Below are 26,705 nucleotides of genomic sequence, written 5' to 3'. Positions count from 1 at the left end.
CACACATAAAACCAACACATCAGCCCCTCTCCCTCACTCCCCATCTCATTTCACATTGGCCACCAGAAAGAGCAAAGGAGAGGAAGAGAGAAGGAGAAAGGGGAGGAAGAGGAGAAGAGAAGAGAGGAGGAGGAGCCCCACGCCGGAGCTTCACCGGAACAGCACGTCTGCGATGAGCTGCACCACGATGTCCTGGCGGAGTTGGAGGAACTCCACAAGCCTTCTTCTTCCTCAAGCCATGAAGGAGCCCCTCAAGCCAATCTCTGTCCTCGACCAACCCCAGCTCAAGCTGCTACTACTAGAGGTCACCCATGACATGGTGAGACTCCCAATGTTATCCATCTTTAACTTGCCTAACCCTAGCAAGCTTCCCCAAAAATTGCACCTCTCATTCATGGCCACCACCACCATGGATGGGGTCGAGCTTTACCCACTACATGCATGGCACATCCATCACTTGTAGAAGCTTCCCCACATCACTAGAAAGCCATAGAAACAAACCGCACTCGATTTAGAGCTCGGATGCCCTGGGAATCATCTCCAACGTTTTTACACCCGAGTTATTCGTCGTTTTACCGGATGGTCCATCGTTTTCATGGACTGTCCGTCAGCACCAGTGTTCATCCCAGCAAAATGCCCCACGTGCATAGGTTTTCACTGGCGGACAATCCACCCGAATTCGTAGACTGTCCGCTGTATCACAGCAGCACAGCCCAAACTTATAAAATCCGTAGAAGATGCATTTGAACTCCAAAAATTGTGAAACAAGTTTTGTTGTGTTTCTTAGATTATTCTCCATCATCTAGACAAGAATTTAACACCAAAAAGTATATTTTAATTTTGACTTAAAGTGATGCATTTTTAGTGTAATAAATAGACAACTTATTCTCTGGGTGTCTGAAGATCATGAAACTTGTTTTTGTTAGCTTCTTCTAAGCATGTGCTGCTTATGAAATATGTTTTGGTGAATCATCTCATTGTATTTATTTACTTAAGCATGTCCTTTGTGTCTTGCATGTTAACTCAACACTAGAGATATGTTACCTTTTCGCTTAAGCACTTTAGGGACATGATAACATGAGATCACACACATGCAAGCACTTAGGGTTAAGGTTTGGATTTCAAAATGAATAAATTGTGCACTATCAGTCAGCTGACAGAGGCTCCACTGCATCTGGTGGAGGGTCCATCAACTACTTATGTTCTCAATCTACACTTAAAAAGAACACATTATAATTCACCGGAGGGTCCGACAAGTTTGGAGGAGTGTCTGATGAATTATAATAGAGGGCAGTAAAGTTTCTCGAGAGCACACACTTGGTACTAGAGAGTCCGTCATCCATGATGGAGAGTCCGTGAAGTTAGACCAAAACAGTTTTCACTAAGTCCCTGAGTTAGCGGACGGTCCGACTTTCACACCAGATCATCCGATGACTCAAACCGACAGCCTAATAGTGTTACACTCCAACACTTAATACATGTTATCAATTGATAATCAAGTAATATCAACTCATGATATTTATTTTATGCATTGTACTTATCAAGCGTCTCTCGTCTCTCTTGCATACTTCATGTATGTCGTGCATACAAAAGTGTCTTATACATGGGCATACATATAGGTACGCGATATTGGAGAGACGACAAGAGATGTTCCAAGCTAGGGGAACCTCGCTCTTCCAACAAACAGGCACCCCACTAATATAAGCTCTATTTTGGATACTTATCATGTTTCATTATGAGTCATGCACCTCTTGTAGTTTGGTTAATCAATGTAATGATGTTTCGCTAAGTTAGAACTACTCATTAACTAATTAGAGCCTTTATTTAATCAACGGGGATTGGAACGCTTAATTGCTTATTTGCTTAGCAACAATAGATGCCGAGTGTGAGAATGGAACTCACTCTCGCAAGTAGGAGCTTCACTGGGATAATTAATTACTTAAAACTTACAAGGGTATTAACTTGATCCACATGTGCTCAAATATGACTAGGATAACTATAAATCCTTTTGGCAGGTCCTTCTGTATTCAAAAGAGAGTCTAAACCTTCTTCAAAAATCAATTTGTTTCCAAAATGATTTATAAACGATTTATCAAACAAAGTGTTTACGAAAAGGCTTTGTTTTATAAAATCTTGATCTCGCCTAGTTTCAAAAGGTGTCATCTTGAAAATGCTTTGGAAACCCCATTTTGCTTTGCAAAGGTTTTACCCTTCAAAAGAGGAATGATTTCAAACCGATCTCAAAACAAGTATCAAAACCTTTTGATTTAAACTCACTTCTGAAAACATTTTGTTTTACTAAATAAAGGGTCCTTCCAAAAACATTTTGTTTTACTAAACAAAAGGTTTTACAAAAGACTTTGGTTTCCAAAACCTGCCTCAAGGGACCAACCCCAACAATGAATATAATCTGATGGTCACCTTCTCACTCTTTACTCGCGCGAGGGGTAAGGTCACTATGATTGTGGGATCTCAAGTGATGTAACTCATGGAGCAGTTAAGGACCGTTTATTGGGATGTGTGTGTCTGAGTAACCACCCGTACAGACCACATACTGCGAATGCGGGTGGTAAGCCAAGTAACTAATTGCGATCGGTTTTTCTATAAAACTGGCAAGGGAGTTGGCATCGATCGGGAATGTCCGAGACATTGACCGGGCAACCAGTCGAGCCTTTCGTCAGATATTCTGGCCCGATTAGGGAAAGGTTGGAGAAAGTGAGGCAACCCTTACCCGGGCACGGGTATGGTGGTTTGTCCCGGTCTCCATGTGGGTACAATTTTACACCTCTGCAGAGTTTGAAAGAATAAAGTCCTTCAGGATGGAACCATTCGGTTGTTCCTAGTTTCTATACCCATGGTAGTGTTAATGATGAAACTTGATGATGATATGAATTATATATGTTGATCACTTATCTTGCTATCATGAACTTTTAATGCTAATGCTTCTAGTAATGAATTCATAGCATGTCACCTAAGAAACCCATATGCTTTTATGCAAATGTACAAATGCCTACTAATCCCTTTGCATCCACCAGATATTTATATGTTGGAATTAAGTCCTGCGAATATGCAATGTACTCATGGTGCTGCTATTAAGTTGTTTTGTAGGTAAAGGACAGTGGCGGCCATCTCACCCCGTCGTTGGTGGCAAAGTGGGTGAATGGCATGAGCTGTCCAAGCAATGGTGGTGATGCCCATGGGCAAGGCGACTACCCGTTACTAGAAAGAGTGTATATCGTAGCATAGAGGTGTTGGTAAGAGAGTCTTTTGGTTCACACTACATTCAGTTCAATGTTGTATAATTAATTCATAATATACATCAAGACTTGTAATATTTGTTTCTGCTGAATTACTATGTGCTCCGATGATAAGGTGTAATCTTGAGTTATGGAGGCTATCGTGGTATGGTACTCAACCGGGATCCTGGTGTTGGAGATGTGGATAGCATCTCTAGGGGAGTCACCGGTGTTGGTTTGCTTAAATTGAACTAGTCAAGTGGATGACACTCGATTTAGGTAAATTGACACGGCGGGTCCCTGACATCGAGTATCAAAATATACGGTTGTCTGTCATACACTTTAGCCACGCATTCAGGAAACAACTTAACATGGGAATGCATGAAGCATCGGAAGCTTAACTAAAAGATGAGGTTATAGGTAGTTAGATAGAAGAAAAAACTAAAATATGAAATATTTCACCTAAAATCTTATTGGAATTATGACTTAGCTAATACTCTCACTCTCTCCTTTTGCTTAATTAATCTTGTTAAGTGATTCTTCAACTTGTCTTGTCTAACACCGGGAATGGAATGGGTCAAATAGGAGCAAAGTTTAGGTATAGTCAGCTAAGTTTTGAGAGTTGAAGTCAGCTAGAATTGAGTGAGAATGAGAGCTAAATAGGAAATGTTTATAGCCCTATGTTTTATAAAATCTCTGATTCATGTTGTATGACTTGGGATTGCATATGGGTGTTTGTAATCCAGGATTTCAGCAAGCACCTTAATTGTTTATTGTCATGATTTAGCATGAGTTCTTGCTAAGATTTAATTTCTTTATATCCCTGTCTTGCTACCATTATGGTACTTTTTAACATGCTTAATTTCACATATCATGACAAGTTTAAAATTGTGAAACCATAATAACATGCTCCACATCATACATGTGTTTTGTTTTACTTGCTATATATGAACCATGACTTGCTGCCTTGTTGTACTTATTTACGTGCCCAACCTAACACATCATACAATGTCATGCTTAAAAATTGTGTTATAATGACATGCTTCATATTATGAACATGTAACTTGCCCTACTTGTTAGAAGTAAATCATGCCATGCTGTTGTATAGTACCATGTATAGGAAGTGAATACGTTGGCCACAACGTATGGAACGTTGTCCATGCAGCGTCAATCGCATGGGTGCCACTTGTGCGTGCTTATTTGGTGCAAGTGGTAATGTATGTATTTAAAATTCTGCAATATATTCACGTGCTAGCTTGCTGAAATTTTGGAGAACCTATGTCCATATGCAATTGGTGTTCACACTTAAGTAATGTTTCATTGCTTACAAAGTTTTACCATGAATACCAGTGTGAAAAGTAGTTGAGTGAGGATGACGTGTAGTTGTGCATCCAAGCATATTGCATACATGTGCATCTCATTGCATCCATTTTGGTAATCATTAATTTGATACACCTGAGATGTCTTACAAACTTGTTGTTCATGTTAATCAAAATAATTACCTGATATGATGGTCATGTTGGTATGATGCTTTAAAAATTGCTTCCTGTGCATATAGATTGTGGAGTTTTGATTATGCTTGATATGGGTTGATGCATGTGCACAAATCTAAAGAACCAGCATACATGTTGATCTCCCTACCTTGCTGCCCAAACCTATCCAATGAGGCCCTTTATGCTATTGCTTGAGCCTCATTTTCCTTCAAGTTGCTTTACTAGCCCCTCTATGTGGATGATTCTCTTATGACTACTTGTCTTCATATCCACATCCTTGCTATATTACTTGGGCTTTCCAAGTTCATCTTACTAGTTGGGATTATCTTGTTGGTGTGCTCTATCATGGTATTGTGATCGCTGACCTTGGTGCCGTGATGGAACATGGAGTTCCCTATGTGTGCTAGCCACATGGTGGTGCTTCTAGGTGCGCGCAGGCGTCGAGGAATATGTTATCATGATCCATCATGGACCCACACTAGTGAGCTATCCTAACTTGCATAGCTATTCCAAAATTCCTTGGTGACCAACATATCTCCTTGTATGACTTGATCACATCTTTGCTTTTTCTAATACCCAGTTGCATTGCTTTTCTCAATGAGGTGTTTATAAATGGTGTGTGTTTACAATGGTACGAACATCTCTCCTTTGAGGATGCAAGGGAACCGAGGCTCCGCACGTGGATTGCAACCACGTGAGTAGCTTATGGATGCCCCCGAGTATCAAAGGAAGTGTCATGGCTGTTGTAACACCCCATCGATAGACTTTCTTAATGAAAGTGATGCTCCTTCCAAATATATTCCTTGATGCGATACGTGACTCCGATAAATCATTCTTTGATATTTAGTCCATGCTATCCTTCTTACATGGATGATATAAATTTGCTTGCCATTTCCTATGCCACTTTGGGCTTAATGCACTCTCCTTTGAGAGACACCTTTGTTCAACTGAGCTCTACTCTCAAAGTCACCTTGTCCAACTTTAGAATTCTTGACCGATGCATCCTACTCCAAATTACCGATGTCTTCCCTCACCTCGGCCTTTTTCAAATCTCGAGGACAAGATTTCTCTAAGGGGGGAAGGTTTGCAACGACCCAAAAATTGTTACAATTTTTCACAAGCACCTTGAGCATAAAATGCATCTAAAAATTTCAATAATCAAAATCTTACATGTTACCTGTAAACTTGTTGAGCATCATGTGCATTTTAATTCAAATTAGAATTGACTTGTGCCTAGACCAACCAAAACCGAGAACTACCAGTTTTGGCGGATCGTTCGACATCACCACCGGACAGTCCATCAAGACATCTCACAGACTCAGAATAACTATGGCCAACCCATCCACTAACGGAGTGTTCGCCATCACGGCGGAGTGTCCATTGAAACCCTTGCATAGCCAGTTAGACGCAGTCGGGCACTGGTGGACTATCCGACGCATCCGCGGACTATCCGCCAAATCGGTCAACACCTATCCAATGCATGTGTTGTGTTGTCCACACCACACACACGCTGACCCAACATGTCAGCCTAGCCCCACTTGTCATTGGCACCACACACACATAAAACCAACACATCAGCCCCTCTCCCTCACTCCCCATCTCATTTCACATTGGCCACCAGGAAGAGCAAAGGAGAGGAAGAGAGAAGGAGAAAGGGGAGGAAGAGGAGAAGAGAAGAGAGGAGGAGCCCCACACCGGAGCTTCACCGGAACAGCACGCCTGTGATGAGCTACACCATGATGTCCTGCAGGAGTTGGAGGAACTCCACAAGCCTTCTTCTTCCTCAAGCCATGGAGGAGCCCCTCAAGTTGATATCCATCCTCGACCAACCATAGCCCGAGCTGCTACTACTGGAGGTCAGCCATGACATGATGAGACTCCCCATGACATCCATCTTCAACCTGCCTAACCCTAGCAAGCTTCCCCAAAAGCTGCACCTCTCAGTCATGGCCACCACCACCATGGATGGGGTCGAGCTTTACACACTACATGCATGGCACATCCATCACTTGTAGAAGCTTCCCCACATCACTAGAAAGCCATAGAAGCAAACCGCACTCAATTTAGAGCCCATGTATTTATATGTACAAATGCCTACTAATCCCTTTGCATCCACCAGATATTTATATGTTGGAATTAAGTCCTGCGAATACGCAATGTACTCACGATGCTGCTGTTAAGTTGTTTTGTAGGTAAAGGACAGTGGCGGCCATCTCACCCCATCGTTGGTGCAAAGTGTGTGAATGGCATGAGCCGTCCAAGCAATGGTGGTGATGCCCATGGGCAAGGTGACTACCCGTTACTAGAAAGAGTGTATATCGTAGCATAGAGGTGTTGGTAAGAGAGTCTTTTGGTTCACACTACATTCAGTTCAATGTTGTATAATTAATTCATAATATACATCAAGACTTGTAATATTTGTTTCTGCTGAATTACTATGTGCTCTGATGATAAGGTGTGATCTTGAGTTATGGAGGCTATCGTGGTATGGTACTCAATCGGGATCCTGGTGTTGGAGATGTGGATAGCATCTCTAGGGGAATCACTGGTGTTGGTTTGCTTAAATTGAGCTAGTCAAGTGGATGACACTCGATTTAGGTAAATTAACGTGGCGGGTCCCTGACAGCCCGGAATATAGGGTGCATCCGTAGGTAAACAACGTATAAGTACCATGCTTACACAATATTGACCACTCACCCCTTGTACTTTAGAGTGAGCACTATACGAACTTATGCTTGAACATAAAGACAACCTAGCTATACTAAGCATATAATCAAAGTAGACGATTGTGTCCCCATGTCTGTTCGGGTGGTCTTCATCAGGTTGAGGACCGATCTTTTAAGGCCTGAACGGCCTTGACCACGCATGGTTGAATTGTTATCGCGTTTCGTGAGTGTTGGTATTTATTAACATGTCACTTGTTTAAGTAGCCACCTAATGTTGTTGATATTTCTTAACATCACTTTTGCTAAGTTGTCATCCCTAGCTATAATGCCACAAATGCTTATTGGTACTTTCTAGTGTCACTTCTAGAATGACACTAAGAAGTACTTAAGTATTTCTATTGTGACTAGAAAGAATGCAAATATGTATATGAAGGGATCTGCAAGCGCACAGATAATTTACCATTGTAGCATTTCACCCGAGAGTATTCCAGGTATTGTTATTTATATTTTTACCATAGGGAAGGACTGGCAGATGGAATATATTGATAACTTATATATATGATGGAGAGATAAACCATAACCAAGCTTCTACTCACAACAGGGGTAAGTCACAGGGTATGATAAATATATGGTAAATGATCATTGATAGTTAATAGTTCAACACTCAGAGTACTCCTTTCTATGGCATTAGCATGGCTAAGTAGATACGATAGAGAAATAATTCCTAAGTCATTATTAACTACAAGTCAAAGCATACTATGATTAGTGCAATTACACTTAATAATCATGGCTAAGATCAACTCCATATCTACACATAAGGGATATTACTAAGTAAGATCAAGAACAGAGCATGACTTCCTTCGTAACTAGATCCTACTTGACCTATATTCTAGGAGTGGACTACAAAGGACTCAACAAGAGTGTCACACTCTCGATCTACCACATGGCCCGGAATATAGGGTGCATCCACAAGTAAACAATGTATAAGCACCACGCTTACACAATGTCGACCACTCACCCTGTGTACTTTAGAGCGAGCGCTATACGAACTTATGCTTGAACATAAAGACAATCTAGCTATACTAAGCATATAATCAAAGTAGACGATGAACATGATAACTAGGAACATGAATAATATTGAGAATAATATCATATCAATTGTAGCAAACACATGAAATATGAAAGATACAAGAGAGGATACAAGTGCTATATCGAGCCATGCTCTTGACAAGATCAAGAATCCAAGCGAAGCTTGCCTCCCTCTAGATCTAACTTAGCTAGCTATGCCCTAGAATATTTGTGGAGCTCTGAGGTTCTTCTCTTCTGATCTAGGTTTCTAGAGGAGATAATGATCAAGGTTATGCCTATGGGGTGGTGGGGCCTAGTATATATAGGGGGACCATCAATCTTGAGCCCTCGGATCAAACCGACTTAAAGTAATGGCATAGATACAATCCTTAAGGCGGTGGACAACCGACGTAGTGAAACAGAGGCTAACAGGTGGGCCTAGGGGCCGACCGGCCTACAGGTGGGGCCAGCTGGCCCTATCTAGCAGCCACCTGCCCTCTGCCACGGTGAGTTGCTTTCTGGTGTCTTCTATAGTCTTCTGGAGTTGGTTTCATCGTGGATAAGCACAATTAAATCTGGCAATTAGGTTCACCTTAACGGTTTTCTAGATAACCCCTGCAAAAATATAGATTCACCAAAACTCATGGAATTTGTTAGCTTAAACCCCTAAACCTATGTTAGTGATCACTTTCATGCATTATATTGATGGTTTGTGATGGTTGTTAACTATCGTCAACAGCGAGATCCAGTGCTGCTTCGCGAAGGTGTTGTTGTGCGACCTTGACCGCACGCTCTATCGGACTCGCCTAGGGGGATTGCCAATCCTCTTTGGTATGCGAGGCCTGGGAGCTAGCTCCAGGTCGTGGTTTTGCGACATAAGGCAGAGTTGGTCGTGGCTTGTCCCTAGTTGATGGGATCGCTTGGACCCAGCTCCGTGGTCCCCATGTCACCATTTCTAACCCCTAGGGGGTCATACTGCCTTATCATGGGTAGGTTTAGTTTTTGCCCCACGTAGGGAGAGGCTTGTCCACCATAACCATGTGGTCAGAGCTATGTGCCCCGTTGGGGTCGATGGGTAATTCGAGTGGCATCTGATATCCTCCCCAATCGACGTGGAGTTCAATTGTGCCTCATCGAGAGATGTCCCGTAAATCGTCGACATTCAAACCCGTTGGTCCCCAACCACCTCTGCAGTGCCAGAGGGCAAGATGCCTCCCCTAGAGGGGGTCAACCCAAGCGACTTCGAAGTGGACAACTTGAACACAAGGAGAGGCGGTCGTGTGGCTCTGCACCACCGATAAGAGCCATGGGGCCCATCTCACACTGCCCATATCCCTTTGTGGCCTCAAGCCCATCTAAGGATCAGCCCAAGAATAAACTTCCTAAGCATGACACGAGGTCGTGTTCGTGGTGGGTTGCTTTATGCTTGGATTCAGGGGTGTGTGACCTCCTTAATCATGTCATGTTTACGGTGCCTACTTGTGAGCAGTAATGCACCCTTTGAATAAGGGTGCATAAACTGAAATGATATGGACAATGGGAATGCTCAGGGCTTACCTAGTTCGGGTTGTTGCGTGAGTGGCCGTCGCACTACCTTTTGTCCGGTCGCTGCACCTATTCTGCGAGATTATCAAAGTGGTTAGCAATGGTCATAGAGCGTGTGTGGGCCTAGATCGCTTGCTAGGGTTATCTTTGCGGCTATAAATCTGCTAGGTTAGTTTGCAGTGGGAGTCATTCGCTTCTGATCTCTCGCATTGCCTTCCTTTCTTTCCTGCTCACAAGCTTATAGTTGTCATTTTTGGTCGTGGTGATGGGTCATAGGAGGCGCCATCGAGAGGAGGCGCCTAAGGTCGACAGACCGCTGTCGCGCCTTCTTTCTTCCCTACGAGATCAAGGGCAAGTGACTTTACATTATTTCCAGACCTAGATGTGTTTGTATTGAATGGTTATGTGTTTTAGGATTATTCCCCTGTGGCGACACTGGAGATTAGAGATTCTACCGGCGCCGCCTGCCCCGGGTCTATTCCGCCTCTAGAGCCGGCGAGCCCCTGTTCCCTATCCTTTTCCACCAGTCGGTGGGGGGTATGGAACTTTGTGCTCGAGAGGGACAAGGCTCGCCGGTTGCACTCAAACTCTGCTCGCGAGGTAGTTTAGCTAAAGGCTCACCTAGACTATCTCCAGGCAGCCCTCTTGGTGGCAGAAGAAGAAGTTGCCGAGGCATGAGCGTTAGTTACCAAGGCGTGAGCATTGCCTACCGCTGCTCAAGTGCGAGCATGTGGTAGGTTTTCTACTACCGTTAATTCCTTCTATTAGGTTTTTGTTCTTGGGCCTTAGTGGGATCCTCTTGGTTATAGTTCTAAAGGAGCAGCTCACAACGTCCTGACATGAGGTGGAGGAGGCTCGTCTCTAGGAAGGCCTCTTGGGCGAGGATCACCGTCGAGGCGTGGTTCCCAGAGCTCGGCCGAAGGCTGGCTCTAGTGGATGATCTTGTCGCCGCCGCGAAAGCCTCTACAGCAATTGTGAATATGGAGTGTGGTTTCTATTGCTGTAGCTAGATTTCCTAAGTTGCGCTAGGCATTCCTTCTCTGCAAGCTTATGTGTTTCACCGATGGGAGAGGTTGTGAAGACTAAGTTGCCCATGTGCGTGTCCTACCGATGATCTCATTGCTGGTTTTTGGTTCCCTTTTATTCATGCTAATGTGGCGCTCTTACTCTCTCTTGGTCCAGCGTTGGTAGGCATGTGACCCTCTCTTAGTTTAGGGGTTGATTCCTCGTGACACATAGACATTGGCTAGAGGTCACGTGCCGTGCTGTGCTTTAGGGTGCAAGCGATGAGGGCGCTCAAGTAGCGAGTATGGCTTCCTATGGTGGCGATGCATGCTGGCGGGGAGTCTCGCATGTGCTCCCCCCATGGGTCAACGATGTTGGTCGTGTGTGAAAATGGGTCGGGCCATCCGAAAGGTGGATGCCTTTGAAACGAGTTGTGCGGATTTTGTGCCCCTTCATTCATTTTACGCTTTGTTTTAGCCATTTAGGATTGTTGACGTATCTACGCGCGTATGAAAATGCGATCGAGTAATGAAGAGAGAGATAGGATTGACATCACTGGTGGTCATTCAGGGGGTAGATGTTCGTCCTGCTGTTGTTGCTCGGGTTGCGGCGAGCCCCCGAGCACTTGCCTATGGTAGAGTTGTTGTAGTCCCTGGGCCATGAGCTGGTAAGGGCGCTTCTTTATCACTCAGAGTGGTCATATCCAGTGTGGGTCGACCTCTCGGGCTGCCTTGGGTTGATCCTTGCTGGCCCGTCATCCTCGGCGGGCTCGCGAGCCTCGGGGGATGGTTTCTTCATATCTGGCTCGTTGAAGTCCATGGCTGGGAGGGCTCATGCGTTCTAGTGCACAAGCCCTCGTGGCATGACGACGTCACAGTCATCGTGTCTCCGCTTTTGGATGTGATTGCCGCTCTTGAGGAAGAGCCGGCATGACCTGTCGATGCAGAAGTGGGTTCTAAGGGTGACACAGTTCAACCCGCTCGGCATGGTGTGTCGTGTGCTCAAGGGGGCGCTTTCTTAGATGCACGTGCCTCCATGTGAAAGCTGGCAGTTCATAGTGACATGATGGATGGCTAGTCCGTCATGAGGGATTTGTCCCTAGTTCTGGGATCGGCCTTGCTAGGCGTGGCACCAGATAGCCACCTGATCACTAGCGACGATGCCACGTGGCGGTAGGTGGTTTCATCGCTCGTGTGCGCCCTGATTTGCCATGTTCTGCTGGTGGCAGCGTTGCTCAGGGCATGGCTGAACTATAGGATCCAGGCCTCCCACGTGGTGGGCCTGGACGTGGTAGAGGCCAGTGATGGGTGTTAACCCACGGATGCAGATGATCTCATGGTTTCCCAAAAGGATGTGGCCGCCGAGGGCCATTTCTTGGGTGAGCTCGCCATGAGCCATAGGCTTGTGGTTTCCCTAGTGGGAAACCTAGCCAATGCCGGTGATGAGAGAGGGTACTAGCCCCCCTATGTAGGTAAACTCTGGAATGCAGCCACTGAGGGCAGTTCCGAGAGTGTGTTCGTTGTAGGCCACGGGGTCTAGGTCTCCAGGGCGGAGGACCTGGCTATGGCCGAAGACAGACGTGGGTGCTGACCCTTCAACGCTGATGGGTTCAGGGTTCCCGTGATGGATGTGGCCACTGTGGGCCATTCCATGGATGAATCCACCAATGGTGCGAGGAGCCATCGCTTCCTTCTCAACAATCAAGAGTGCACAACTATCTCCTACCTGGCGCGCTAACTGTTAGTGTTTTGTAAACCGACTATTGAATTTATATGAATATCGCGCTGCTCTAGGAAGACGATGGTAGCATCCAAAAGACACAAGGAATTATACTGATTTAGGCCAGAGCCCTACGTCTAGTCTCAGAGATGATCGAGTGTGCGTTCCTCGCTTGAATGCTATGAAGTTCTTATAATAGGAGGTGCAAGAATGGTGGAAGAGGTAGGAGAGCTAGAGCTAGGAGACGGGCTGCCCGAAGGAAAGCTTCGACAGCCCGAAAAGTGTGAAGATATCAAGGTTGATCTTGAGAAGGGTGCCCTGGCTACCCTTATATAGAGTCCGGGGCCAGGTCATATACAAAGAAGAAGGTTCTCCCGGCCAAGGGGTCGTAAGGCTAAGGGAACATGCCTAGCTAACTTGGCTTGCAAGTAACGTCGTCTTGTGGTGCACGTCCGGGCATGACCATCGTCATGGTCTTGTGCCCACGTCGCAGCGTGGTGTGACGTGGTGCCACAGTGCCGGTCATGGCAACACTGTGGGCACGGTGGTGTTTCGCTAGCCGTCCTGTGCGACATGGTCTCGTCGTGGCCTTCGTCGTCGCCTCTTGATCATCTAGAGGCGTCGTACAAGAGTCGGTAGCCGCCCCGGGGTCGCGCGATCGCCTTGCTGTTGGTGGAGTTACTGGCCACGATCCCAGGCTCCAGGGTCATGGTCCTTGCTGGCTTGGGTAACCTCTAAGTCAAGGCCATCGTCATGGATCCTATCCCGTGGTGGGTGGAGTCGTACGTATGTCTCGTTGGGCCGTATTTGGACGGTGGGTCTCCATACTGGCTACCACCGCCTGGCGATGTTGTCTTGTCTCTACTGCGTGGTGCAGGGATGGCATCTGACTACGCTGAGGTGACTGTTGTCCATCGGACCTTGCAGGATCAGTGCGGCGTGCCCTCTCTTGTCAGAGCAGGCGTGCTTGGTGGGCTCGATCTCTCCCCGTTCCTCCTAGGAGTCGGGACGGTGAGAGGTCGTGAGTTATTGCGTAGCGTGCGGCTAAGGCAGAGGGAAAGGTGTCGTGTGAGAGCCCGTCCTTAGTGTTTGGCCTGGTCCGCTCAGCTTAGCTGGGCCTCGATCGTTTGGCTTATACTAGCTGGCGTATCGTGGGCCGTCTGAGCGGCTATCTAATCGGTGACTTAAGATACCTGGGTATCATAACCCTGACACTAGATGACCAAGAACGAAAGTAGCATTTAAACTATATCAACTAATGTGAAATATATTTTTAATACTTTATTTATTTAATATTATAGGTGTTAGTATATTTTATAAACTTGTTAAAGTTAGACAATTTTGATTTATAATAAAAATCAAAACAACGTATAATTTGAAACCTACAAACTAGGAGGAGAAATCATCCACCTCCATTGTCCATCTTTTTTCAAGTATATATATAATGAAGTAATTCCTCATTAATTCGATGCAAAACGTGCCAAGGAGAAGAAAGAGCAAAAGGAAGCGTTTTTTCACAGTAAAGCTAATGGTCAGTTTGGATCTCTTATACTATATAAGAAAAATAATGGGATCTACCCCCAAACCTATTATTTAGAGCTTTTACTATGCAAAAAGGAATAATTATTATAAGAATAAGAGCTAAGCATCTCATATTTTTTTCCTCTAGAATCCAGATTTTACAGATTACAGTCACTATCTAGAACCCAGAATCTAAACTAGAAGATCCATAAAGACCCTAAATCAGAGTTGAAGACTCATCAGGACTGTGCAAAGTCCACGTCAGACAGCCGCTGGCCTGCCCTGCTGGCCTTCCCGTCCAGCTCAGATCGCGGAGTAGAAAGTCGGGCCCAGGAGTCAGCATCTCATACTCCACTTTCCTATGGCAGAGAAAGGGCAGGCGGCAGGCCCACCTCTGATCTCTCCCCTCGCCTCAGTGAGTGCGCGCGATCGATCTCTGCCGCATCCGATCTCGATCCCCCCGACGCGGTGTCCTCCGGTCAGCGCCGCCGCCTCCTCCCCTCGCCGGCCGCCGCTGCATCGCCGCAATCGCCATGGTTAGCAGCACCCCTCCCTTCCCTCCTTCGCCCTATCCGCCCACTTCCAACACCCTCGGATTAGCGATTTCATCGGAGCCGACCGAATTCGGCTCTCGGGGCGGCGCAACAGAGCCGCGGCTCGGCGGGGCGATCGGGACCACCCGTCTCGCTCCATATGGGCAGGGACCATGGGGGGGTTTGTTGTCCAACCTCGAACCTATAGTGGCTGTAGTTCTGGTGCGGCCGGTGCGATAAATTGCAGCGCGGGTCTCGTGCTGCGGGCTGCTGGATTCGGATGCTTGGTGCTCTGATTTCAGCGATAGCAGCGGCCTACGTTGAATCCAGCCGCTCAGTAAGGGAGGCTGCTGCTCGGTGGTGGGGGTCGCCCACGCTCATCAGTGGGCTGTAGCTCCTTTTTGTTTGCTAAATTTGATCTTAGTTCTGCCCTATGTGTGATCCTGGAACAACTTGTGCACCAGGGGGCCTCACCTATTTCACTCAAGATGATAAGTAGTTGTGGATTTTCACTTTTTCAGGTTCTGTTGTTTAGGCTGGGTACCTGAATTGCAAATGCAACTACTTCAGTTGCATCATAGAAAAGTTTGGCTCACATTCGCATGCCTGATACTTGACTATGACCTAGACAATATCCATGCTAATTTGTTTTTCCTTAGCATTGCTCTATAATTGATTGATTGTGACTAGACAATTATCTCATGAATAGTAATGCTCTGCATATAGAAGTTTCAGCTCTTGATCGTATTCCCGTGTGGAAATGCTCCTCTGATCTTTTGTGATTTATGGGTGCGCCAATTCAGAATTATATCATTGGAGCATTCAAGCCACCATGTGACATCTCCATCACATTCTCTGACACGAGGACCAGGAAGCAGGTTCAATTCTTCATATCCTTATATGCTGCTACCAGTTTGGGTTCAAACTTGAGTTCTGCTTATAGCTGACAAGTGTTCAGTTTCTGCTGTTATTATTTCACAGGTTTCGGTTAAGAAGGACAATGGGAAGACAACAATGGTCCCTGTTTTCCAGAGCCTGGAAACTATTTCTGGAGAAGTATGATTTCCTCATTCTCTTATTCTTTTCTATCTTGCTTGGTATCGAGCCTAGTACCAGCTTGGGTGAAATGGTTTTCAGGTATCAATAGCACCAGTCCCAGGTAAAAGGATTGAACACACAGGTGTCAAGATTGAGTTGCTCGGACAAATAGGTATGCTATGCTACCCTGTCTGCTGCTTGTTCTATCAGATTCTGCAGCAAGTATTTATGAGAGAACGGTTTTTCTTCTACACATGCAATGGTTGCACTGGTATTCAGTTCTATAGATGCTGCTTAGGTTATATGACTTTACAATGCTAGTTATATTTGTTTGAGTTCCTCATGAGCATTTACTTTCTTGTTATGGATTTATCTCATTTGGCTATTGTATTAAGATGCTGTTTATTCTGATGATTCTTACACACATTGGTAGTGCATACTGCATGTGTTTTGCTATGGTGCTCTTAGATGGTTGTCATTCCCAATAATTTCTGATGCAAACTGGAAATTGTTCTGCATGCACCAGTAGCTTTTATATTTGTGGTTGCTGAAATGTTGCTTTATACAGTTTTCTTTACATGTCCAGTTACAGCCTTCAGTTTTGCTTGACATATTTTTGCATTACATGTGGCTTCCATCCTGGTTGAAAGTACTGGATGTTTGTGCATTTATGGAATACATTTTACTGACTATTTACGAAATTACTTCCCATCTAGTTCCTCTGTTTTTAAATATGTGATGTTTAGGACAAGCATATATTTAAAAATCGGGTGGGAGTACTGTTTAATACTTGTTGCCCTCCTAGGCCCTGATAATTACAATGCATGACCATTTCTTTTACAGAGCTGTATTTCGACCGAGGGAACTTCTATGATTTCACTTCGTTAGGTGAGTTTTTGGTGCATGATATGCCAATAGCTCCTACACTGGATGTGTGCAATGTCTGTAGTTGTGATCTTTTCTTTTATGATAGGGGTCTTCAATTTCTGGGAACAGAGGCTAGTTAGTAATTATTATCAATTTTGCTGCTAAATGTTGTGTTCTCGTCCTTAGTTTCTGAGCTTTATATATTTCATTTGTTCTGTATCATTATCTTCTGTACCTTCATGCTTAAATGACTAAATCTTTAGCCCTCTTAGGTAAACCATTGTATCCTCCAAAGGGGTTGCGATGTGTCAATAGAATCCTATGAAGTCAAAGTGGGTGTTACAGTTTACAAGTTACATCAACATTTACATTCATTTTTGTCAATTAATCAAATGTTTACAGTTGTTGATTCTTTTTTTAACAAATGAAAGTAAAGTGAAGTTTTATAGGACGGCGATTAGACCTGCTATGTTGTATGGTGTAGAATGTTGGCCTACCAAAAGACGACATGTTCAACAGATAATTGTCGCGGAAATGCGTATGTTGCGTTGGATTTGCGGTCATACAAGAAGGGATCGAGTTCGGAACGATGATATACGTGATAGATTAGGGGTAGCACCAATTGAAGAAAAACTTGCCCAACACCGGTTGAGATGGTTTGGACATGTCCAACGGAGACCTCCAGAGGCAACGGTGCGTAGTGGAATCCTAAGCCAGGATAGTAACGTGAAGAGAGGCAGAGGAAGACTGAAGTTGACTTGGGTAGAGGCAATAAAAGGAGACTTGAAAGGATGGAATATACCCAAAGACTTAGCCTTAGATAGGAGTGCTTGGAAAACAGCTATTCACGTGCCTGAACCTTGATGGCTTTTGCTGGGTTTCAACTCTAGCCTACCCCAACTTGTTTGGGACTTAAAAGGCTTTGTTGTTGTTGTTGTTGAAAGTAAAGTGAAGCTCTATGAAAGCTTACACAACAACAACAACAACAAACAAAGCCTTTAAGTCCCAAACAAGTTGGGGGAGCTTACACGTTCTATGAAAGCTTACACGTTCAGATTTATCAAGGCAATGAGAAAACCACTTGTTTTATCAAGGCAATGAGAAAAACAAATGAAAACCACTTCTTTTAGTTAGACTGCTGGTGTAAAACCGTCACCTGCCTTGGCTAGCAAATAGAAATCTTGATTAGTACCTAAGATGTCTCAAAAGGGTGTCCTCAACTTTGTGTTCTGCTAGTGCCAAGTTGATCAAGTGCTACTGATTGCATACATGTTATTATTGTGTGAGAAGCTATTATGACTTGAAATGCACTGTTTGTTCGTGCAGTACGTGAGTTAGATATTCCTGGTGAAATCTATGAAAGGAAGACATTTCCATTTGAGTTTTCAACTGTTGAAATGCCATACGAGTCTTACAATGGGACAAATGTCAGACTGAGGTAAGCAAGTGTTACGATTTAGCACTGGACTTTTATTATGTTTTGTTTTACTTTTTACTGCTGCTAAAGATTTTAGTGATAAATTTGGGTTTTGCAAAAACTCCTGGACCATGTTTGGTATTGGTTTATCTTATGGATAATTTGAAATGTTGAATTTAATTGCACTTTTGAATTTGCTGTGTCTAAATACTGTTATTCACTTAAAATCTTTATTTAAATGTTCCAAGGCCAAGATTTTTATATTCCCAGTATATAGTATGAAAACTAGTTACCAGTGGGATTGGGAGGTTGCTATCTTGTCTGTCACAATGTCTAATATCTTCTTTCCAACAACTTATAAGTTGGAACATGTGGAAAGCTTCATAGAAAATCTGACGTCTAATACTTTTTACCGCCTTTACAGGCTTGACATAGGGTGGTGGCGTGCTGCCATTTGTGTAGTTCCATTGATTAGGGTTGTGCCTTTCTCTATGACAAGGATACATGGTTGAATTGCTGTTTTAGAACATATGTCTTCCTGTGAAAGATGCTAGGCTACAGTAAATTACAAATACACTTAATTTTTGGCTACTAAAATTTGAGAGAGCCATCATATTTTTCAAACTCATACTTGTCTATTTCGGCTGCAGAGATCTGATGACTAGTCCATTGTTAACCATATCGCATATAAATTTTACATCTGTATACTGTCGACTTGGGCCCCTCTTATGTCATTTCACTTGTTTGAAATGTCCTGCATAAAATGTTCATATGCTAGCAAAGAACTGAAGCACCTGTGAATACCAAGTACCCTTTATGTGTTGCAGGTACATTTTGAAGGTGACAATTGGCAGAAACTATGTTGGGAATATTGTCGAGTACCGGGATTTCTGTGTAAGTTGTTAACTGCTATTATACTTATCAGATTTTTTTTGTTATGTTTATCACTATGCTATATACGTGCACCATTCTAGTTTTGCCACCATTAAGATGAACTAACTCATTAAAGACAATTCTTAATTTAATGTGTTCCAGCAATTAGCAAATTGCAGAGTTTATTCAGAATAATGATTTCTATTTCGTTTTCAGGTGAGAAACTACTCACCTGTCCCTACAATCAATAACAGCATTAAGGTGAGGTCTTATTTTCTTATTAATGGGAACTTTTCATTTGATGCTTGTAAGATACTCTAGCAACTTAGCATATAACTTGACCATGTTAGATTGAACTGGTACAATCTCCCATACGGCATTGTGTGTGCTTGGGGCCTTGACAATGTTGGCAAAATTTCTTTTCACAGTTCATGTTAGCTGTGGTCAGTGGTCACAGCAGGTTCTAGAAACCCCTGAAGACTGTCCGTTTTCTTTCTTTCTGAAAGCTCTGAATTTTGGTCAGTCTTGTTTTGATAAAATGGGATACTTCATAGCCCAATAAACACTTGTCTCCTTTTAAGAATGGATACTTTTTTTTTAACTTGGACATGATCCAGGTATCAAATCTTGAAAATATCAGATTTGGAAGTTTGGAAGCAAGAAAAGAGATAAATTAGCTTGTTGTTGGTTACCACCCCAGGTCCTTTTCTTTTTGCGGAAAACACAGTTCTTGATCTCTAAGTAACTAAGCTGTCTGATACTCTGATATGATATTACCATTCTGACCTCTGACGTAATTGGATCGTAGATTCTGAGATCGTTATATACATATGGCTGTCTATTCTGTGGCTTGTGTTATAATGTAAATGAGCAATGCTGTCCTGATGGTTTTAATTTGATAATCTGATTGCTCCAAGTATATAGATTGAACTGCTCTGATGTGTTGAAGTTCATTAGAGTTACTTGACACTTTGTTATGATTTTAAACAGAGAAACTTAACTGCATGTGTTTTTGCTTTGATGTGGTAAAACTATTACGTAAGAATGACCTTTCTCAAAAGGGTGAATGATTATTTATTTCATTGTGCAATTCATGCTACTGATATTCCCCTTTTCAGATGGAAGTAGGAATTGAAGATTGCTTACATATTGAGTTTGAATACAGCAAAAGCAAGTAAGACCATAGCCGTCTGCCTATCTGCTTCGTCTATTCTGAGAAGTTGGTCACTTTAGAAACCTGCATGTTACTCATATTCCCCATTTACGTCCAGGTACCATCTCAATGATGTGATTATTGGGAAGATATATTTTCTTCTTGTCAGAATAAAGATAAAAAATATGGAGCTGGAGATTCGGCGTCGGGAATCAACAGGATCAGGCTCTAACACATATGTTGAAACTGAGACTCTTGCAAAGTTTGAGTTGATGGATGGTGCTCCTGTGAGAGGTATGATAGCCATTTTGTTGCCACTTTTTCATTTTTCAAATTCTAAATGTTTGTCCTGTGCCCTCAAGTTTAGACAATGTAGTGAGTGCTTCCTTCTTTGTTGTGGAGTATTCATGTCCATTCTTGACCTCATGGGTGCACTCTTTTTCACTTGTACCTTTCTCAATACCTCAATTTCAAAGTAAAAAAGTACCTAAATACCTCAACTTGTGAGCAATTTGAAACATATATGAAGAACTGACAAGCTAGTTCATTTTGAGTTTACTACTGGTGCTCTTGGTTTTAAATAGTCACGTGGATGCTGATAACTGGAGATCTCTCAGTTAGCTTCAGCAGTCCCTTGTACAACTTGTGCCACTTTGCTGGGAACTATAGATATGGGTCCTGTCTGCAGTTGAATTAGGACTGGCTGCATGGATGCTCATCTTGGCAAACGGACCATGATGCATAAATTGACAACTTTTCTTCAGATGTTCACTGTCATGATTTGTTATTGTCCAATACCACCTACGGTTCGAAGCCTGAATCTGATGCTGTTGTTGCTTATCTGCCTGTCCACATTGGAACCATTTGGTTGAGCTGGTATTGGACTAAATTATGATCTGTCCTTGAATTACACATTGATGGAACCAGGATTTGGTCTAATTCTAGCCTGTAGCCTGCCCAAACTAGGTCCTAACATGTTTCAATGATGTTGGTGTCGGTTTGCTGCATACCTAATCAAATTCCTTTGCAGGTGAATCTATTCCAGTGAGGCTGTTCCTGACACCTTATGAGTTGACCCCGACTTACCGCAACATAAACAACAAGTTCAGCGTCAAGTATTACCTGAATCTGGTGCTTGTGGACGAGGAAGATCGGAGGTACTTCAAGCAGCAAGAGATCACAATGTACCGCCTCCTAGAATCTCCCCCGGCCTCCTAGATCCCAACCTGTAGCAGCATGTTCGCCTCTCAAGTTTTGTACAAGTGGGCACTGAGGTTAGAGCAATGTCCTGTACATAAACTCCAGAAGAGCGCCACAGCTGACTCCTGCTAGTCTGATATGGCCATGCACGCTGCACCGTCGTGTTAATTTGTTTATGTCTCGTTTTCCTTTCTACTCCTTCCCTTGATTACGACACCACCTTGATAGCCAGGGGTAGAATTACCTGCATGTTTATTTATCATCCTTGTGGTCTGCAAGAATCATAATGATATTATTATTTCAGCATTAGTTCATCTTAGCTGGAGCCTGGAAGCGATGTAATTTGTTTTGGTAAGTCGAACAATCTAGATTTATCTGTTTTTCATTCATGCAAACTCCCACTTAATCTTGGTCGTTGAACAATTCATCAGCTGTTCTCCCGTCTACACCTAGTTAGCAAGCTGTTCATCAAGGTATCCAATTCTTCGTCCCTTGACTGTTAGGATGCTATAAGATCTCTTACTTATTGAGCAAGTAGAAGGAAAGTAATATGCACCATGTTTGCTTGATCGTATTAGCCGACTTATAAGCCACAGAAATTTATAAGCCACAGAAACGATGAAATGAACAGGGTGATGGATGGCACAACTCTAAATGCTTGCCGCTTGATTCTTATTGGAATCCACGATTCCATGTCAGTTCTAAAACAGCAACAAAACAGATAGCCCACTCAATCCGCATCACACCAATCTACTGCATTATTCCCCGGCCCCTAAGGGCATGTTCGGTTGCAAGGGAACGACTCCCTGGAAAGATTCCCAGCTGGATCGGTTATCTAATTTGTATAAGCTTCATGAGCCGGAATTGTTCCTGGCCTCGTTCCAGCTAAACCGAACGAGCCCTAAATATGTCTATAAACCTCGGTACCTTAATTTCTTGTGCCACTCCACTATTGTCACCAGCACACCTACAACACCTAGACGACTGAGGACCTCAAGCCAGGAGCCAGAAATCCCTCTGCCTCCTGGTGGTGATGAGGTATCCGCCGCCTCGCCGGCTCTTGCGCCGGACGGCCAGCGCCATGCACGCTGCGTGCTGCACGCAGTAGTCGGCGGCGCTGGCGCAGCCGGCCCCGCCCTTGACGCCGGCGATCCACATGGACAGCAGCCGCCACGTGACGGACGACCGCTTCTTCTGCCCCACGACGAGGAGCGACACGCCCTGCTTCCTCGCGGCCTCCACTATCGCCGGCCCGCGGTCCTTGCCGCCGCCCTCCGCCAGGGAAAGCTCCACGCGCACCTGGCAGAACAAACACATTACACGCGCGTCAGTCAGCTGCTTGCATTCGGCAGGAGGGAGGCACCAAAGTCAAGCTGGAAATGGAGGGCCATGATCCTGTCTGGGACGACATGCATGATGATGATGGTCAGCACATGCTGCCCCAGCCCCAACACCCCCGCTGTTAGCTGTGTGATCTTTGCTTGCAATTGCAGCTCTGTGCTGTTGGCATCTTTCTTTCCCTTTGATCTGACAGTAATGGGGCCCTCGTTTCTTTGCACTGTTTGACATAGAATGCCATGTCTCATGGGCGTGCTGACAGTTGGAAGGGAAAGACTTTAAGTAGCCAGGGAACTGTTTTTATTTGTCTGATTATCTACCAGTTGTATGTGTTATTCGAGTGCTGATATTAATTATATGGGAATTTTCATCTATATCACTAGTTCACTGCTTGAGGGACACTTTTTCGTCTATGCCACCAAAGGTTAAAAAAAAATGCCAGAGTGACCACTGAGGTGTCGGCAAAGAGTTTTACAGCATCAGAAAAATCTGTGATGTCACTTCACATTATTCCAGCAACGAAAGGTACAATCTTTTGGACATTTCCATGTTCCATGAATTGCACGAATCAGTAAACAATGGTCCTTGTTTAGAAGACTGAATTCGACAGTATCTTTAGAGAGAAGTTGAATTTATCGGCGAAAAAAAAGAATGTTCCGACACTATAAAATTCTTACGTTCCAAACAGCCTCATCAGTCAAAGCCACGCTACTGGGTGATAAGATCTCTGTTAAGACCACTTGTTATCACAGGGACGTACACATGCATGCTTGATTTCCATTGAACCAAATTTGGGGATTATATATGAGCTGTTGCGCTTTGCATTTCGGCAGACACAAATCTATGGCGCAGCGCAAACAACAGAAAAATGCATCTTCGTGAGCAATTGAATCCTACTATTGTACATTCAATGGATTCTGTTGCATGTACGTACCAAAGAGAACACGAACGCAGCAGGAGATGACCTGTTCAACAGATACTTGCACCATCCCAAATATGTCAATTATTTAGGAGGAAGGACCAGGCTATAGTTATGAGCTATCAGCTATGGATGGCATCAGATCAGGGACTCCTCTTTATAGACCATCACTAAGACACTGAATGCATACCATACCAGTTCTACCTTTGAAACACCAACATCAATGCCAATCTTAATCTTTCATGTTGCAGTTAGTTAGTTGTGAGAGGAAATTAATGTTGCAATTAGTGTCCCCTTACAAATATTGAGGTTCGGTTATAGATTGTGCCAATGATGTGTTTAGATGTAGATACAGAACTTTGTTCAAATACAGCTAACAAGGCCAACCGATTTGAATCAAAAGTAACCCACAAAAGAATTTAGTAATAATCAGGATTAGCAACACAAGCACAAGCACTAGAAAGTAGTAATATATCATCAAGTTCACTTTTCATCCTTTTGTCCATATAATTCCACTTGCTAAATTAATGCTGCTTGGAGGAGCTACTACTATAAAAAAGAACGATTATGGCCTGTTTTCTTTTGTATCATTTGTGATTGCAGTTACCTCTGGTCTCTTGGCCTGGCAGATGCTCCTCATTGCCTCCAGGTGCTGACTGCTACTCCCTCTTGGATCGCGTCCTAATTTAATTGAGATGATTATGCACAAAACAAGAAAGGCAAACCCATCTTCCTAGTTTTTCAAACACGTAATGATCGAATTGTGTAATTAATCAGGACGCGAATACTAGATGATTATGCAGCTTACGCACGGGTCTTGCCGTTGCCGCCGCCGCCCCTGACGACGTCGAGCAGGACCACCGTGTCGCAGGGCCGGACGGCGTGCGACAGCGCCCACTGCAGCGCCGTCCGGGCCTCCTCGCTGCAGCCGTCCGCCGCCACCATCACCTTCCTCCCCACGACGACGGCCTCCACGCCACCCTTCTTATTAGCCTCCTCTCGATCGCCTTCCTGCTTTTCATCCTTCAGCGACTTGCATATCTCACCGCCGTCGCCGGAGGAGGCCTCCTTGTTGGCGCATATCGACGGCGGTGCGGCAGTGGACGCAGTACCGCCGGACCTGATCCGGTGGAGGCAGAAGGAAGAGAGCGGCCTGGCCATGGCGGGATGTTGTTCGTTTGCCGGGGTTTATTTCTAGTTCTAGCTGCAGTCTGCAGGGCGAGTGAGGTTATTCAGAGCTCAGAGGAGTGAACTGAAGGGAGGGGGCAGAGTGGCATGGTTGAGAACTTGAGATCAACAATCAATTAGTACTGGCTGGCATGTGGGTCCCACCGGAAGTGTAGGGGCAAAACCATAAAAAGTTCACAGTGATGCGTTTGTGTAGTTGTGCTTGTCCCATGCACATGCGGATGGTTTTGTAGGTCGGCTGCCGGCAACCTACACGCGCCTTTTTCTTTTCTTCTACCTATAGTATCTATATATATCCTATGTATTTTACCTTTCTGGTGAACTTCTAATTTTTAAATTGAACTGCTATAGTTTTAGCAATGGACTAATCGCAAAAAAAATAGAGGATTAATAAACACATTTCTTACAACTTACTCCAATTTGATTAGTGACTCTATGAACGTCAAACCTTGCGTACTCTCTCCGTTCCAAATTAAATCAACTTTTAAAGTATTTATAAGTTAAACTATTTTAATTTTGATCAAATTTATGGAAAAGAACACACATCAAATTAGTATCACTAGGTACATTATAAAATATATTTTCGAAATGTATGTATTTGATAGCAAAGACGGGCTATTTTTTCTTATAAAGTTGGCCAAACTTAAGATACTTTAACTTAGGATGATTCTAGGCATTAATTTATTTTAGGACGGAGAGAGTATAAGTGGAGGCGGTCTGTGGCTATGAATGGCTATGGGAAAGGGGCATGATGAATATTTGCAGCATCAGTTCTTACTTTCATGTTTATATGGTTCTAGTTCTCGAACTTAATTTGTTCCCTCTGCTGGACTTTCTTCTTTATCTGAATATAATTTGTACTCCTACTTGGTTTCTGCTTGAATCGTTTTAAAAAGATACTCCTAAACATAAATGTCTGCTTTTAAATTCCCTAAATCAGTCTATATTCATGCCTACCTAATTTTAGGCGAAGTGAACTGGTTTTCACAGGACGGCTTGCAGAGGTACGAAGCTTATAAATTCGAAACCGGACATGTTGCTTCTGGTGCATGAATGCGGTGTTAAATAGTAATTTCAGTCAACCGCAGTGGAATTAGCATAATTTCAATTTGATGAAACGAGGATGGGCGGATGACCCTGTCTGTAAATTGTGTGGGAGTCATCAGGAAACACAGACCCATCTGTAAAGATTGCTTGTTTGCGAAGGAGGTCTGTGAGCTTGTAAAACAATACACGGTTACAACGGATATTAGCACAGTTAGCTCATCTGGTTCTCTGTATAAATTCTGGAGGAGATGCAGAATGAAGGTGGACAAAAATCTGAGAAGAAATTTTGACAGAGTCATAATTTACTTCTGGTGGAACATCTGGACTTCCAACATCAAGCTCTAAGTCCATGACAAGTTGCAACCCTATGCAAAGATGATATCCTCCAATACTGCATGGCAATGGCACCAAGGAGTGATGGAGCAAGTCGACAGTAGGGCACACAAATTTTTTCCCTTTCCCTGTTTTGTTTTTCAGGGCCTTTGGTGTTCCAGTTGTGCACAGTTGTTGTCTTTTCAGTTTGTGCAAGTAGAGGTGGTGTGCTTTCTTGTTTTGTAAAGTGGAGTATGTAATTTTCGCCTTTTTTCTTTTCATCGTCTAATAAAATCCACGGCAAAGCTTTTGCCGTCCTTTCTAAAAAAGAATTAAATATCCATGTCCAGACAACGCCAGATGCAGTTAATTAACTCGATCGCTTTCTATTTTATATTACATAATTAACAGATCTACCATCACACACGTTATTTAAATTCAAAGATTCAAACATGTGTTGTTTATGGTTCTTTGGGGGTAATCCCTATATCAAACAAATCATTGCATTTGATTAAGAACAGGGTGATCCAAGGAAAGAGGAACAAAGAAAGGGCATTATTAATTTAG

At 43.7% G+C, this 26,705-nt stretch overlaps 2 protein-coding genes across 2 annotated transcripts; one reads left to right on the top strand and one right to left on the bottom strand.

The window, feature by feature from the left end:
• The first annotated feature begins 14,622 nt into the window (after positions 1–14,622).
• LOC136505138 (vacuolar protein sorting-associated protein 26A-like) lies at positions 14,623–21,741 on the top strand. Its single transcript, XM_066500243.1, has 11 exons — positions 14,623–14,789; positions 15,590–15,664; positions 15,768–15,842; positions 15,924–15,996; positions 16,668–16,712; positions 18,018–18,129; positions 18,936–19,002; positions 19,198–19,242; positions 20,100–20,155; positions 20,253–20,428; positions 21,165–21,741. Exons 1-11 carry the CDS (start codon positions 14,787–14,789, stop codon positions 21,350–21,352), a joined length of 915 nt encoding a protein of 304 aa, XP_066356340.1. The 5' UTR covers positions 14,623–14,786; the 3' UTR covers positions 21,353–21,741.
• A 23-nt stretch (positions 21,742–21,764) lies between these two features.
• Positions 21,765–24,838, bottom strand: LOC136505140 (universal stress protein PHOS32-like). Its single transcript, XM_066500244.1, has 3 exons — positions 24,404–24,838; positions 24,199–24,272; positions 21,765–22,633 (listed from the first exon to the last, which is right to left on the bottom strand). The coding sequence occupies exons 1-3, from the start codon at positions 24,750–24,752 to the stop codon at positions 22,328–22,330; spliced, it is 729 nt and encodes a 242-aa protein (XP_066356341.1). The 5' UTR covers positions 24,753–24,838; the 3' UTR covers positions 21,765–22,327.
• Between the last annotated feature and the right edge of the window lie 1,867 nt (positions 24,839–26,705).

This window comes from Miscanthus floridulus, chromosome 14 (genome assembly GCF_019320115.1).
Source record: "Miscanthus floridulus cultivar M001 chromosome 14, ASM1932011v1, whole genome shotgun sequence".
Taxonomy (NCBI): Eukaryota; Viridiplantae; Streptophyta; class Magnoliopsida; order Poales; family Poaceae; genus Miscanthus; species Miscanthus floridulus.
This window is presented reverse-complemented; position numbering and strand designations above follow the sequence as displayed.

Bases quoted from the DNA above. Each gene is read 5' to 3' on its own strand.
- LOC136505138 (XM_066500243.1), top strand. The intron at 20,156-20,252 runs GTAAGACCATAG...ATTTACGTCCAG, and splicing joins TTTGAATACAGCAAAAGCAA to GTACCATCTCAATGATGTGA. The intron at 20,429-21,164 runs GTATGATAGCCA...ATTCCTTTGCAG, and splicing joins GGATGGTGCTCCTGTGAGAG to GTGAATCTATTCCAGTGAGG.
- LOC136505140 (XM_066500244.1), bottom strand. From the start codon at position 24,752: ATGGCCAGGCCGCTCTCTTCCTTCTGCCTCCACCGGATCAGGTCCGGC. The intron at 24,273-24,403 runs GTGCGTAAGCTG...CAATTAAATTAG, and splicing joins CGGCGGCAACGGCAAGACCC to GACGCGATCCAAGAGGGAGT. The intron at 22,634-24,198 runs GTAACTGCAATC...TTGTTCTGCCAG, and splicing joins GCCAGGCCAAGAGACCAGAG to GTGCGCGTGGAGCTTTCCCT.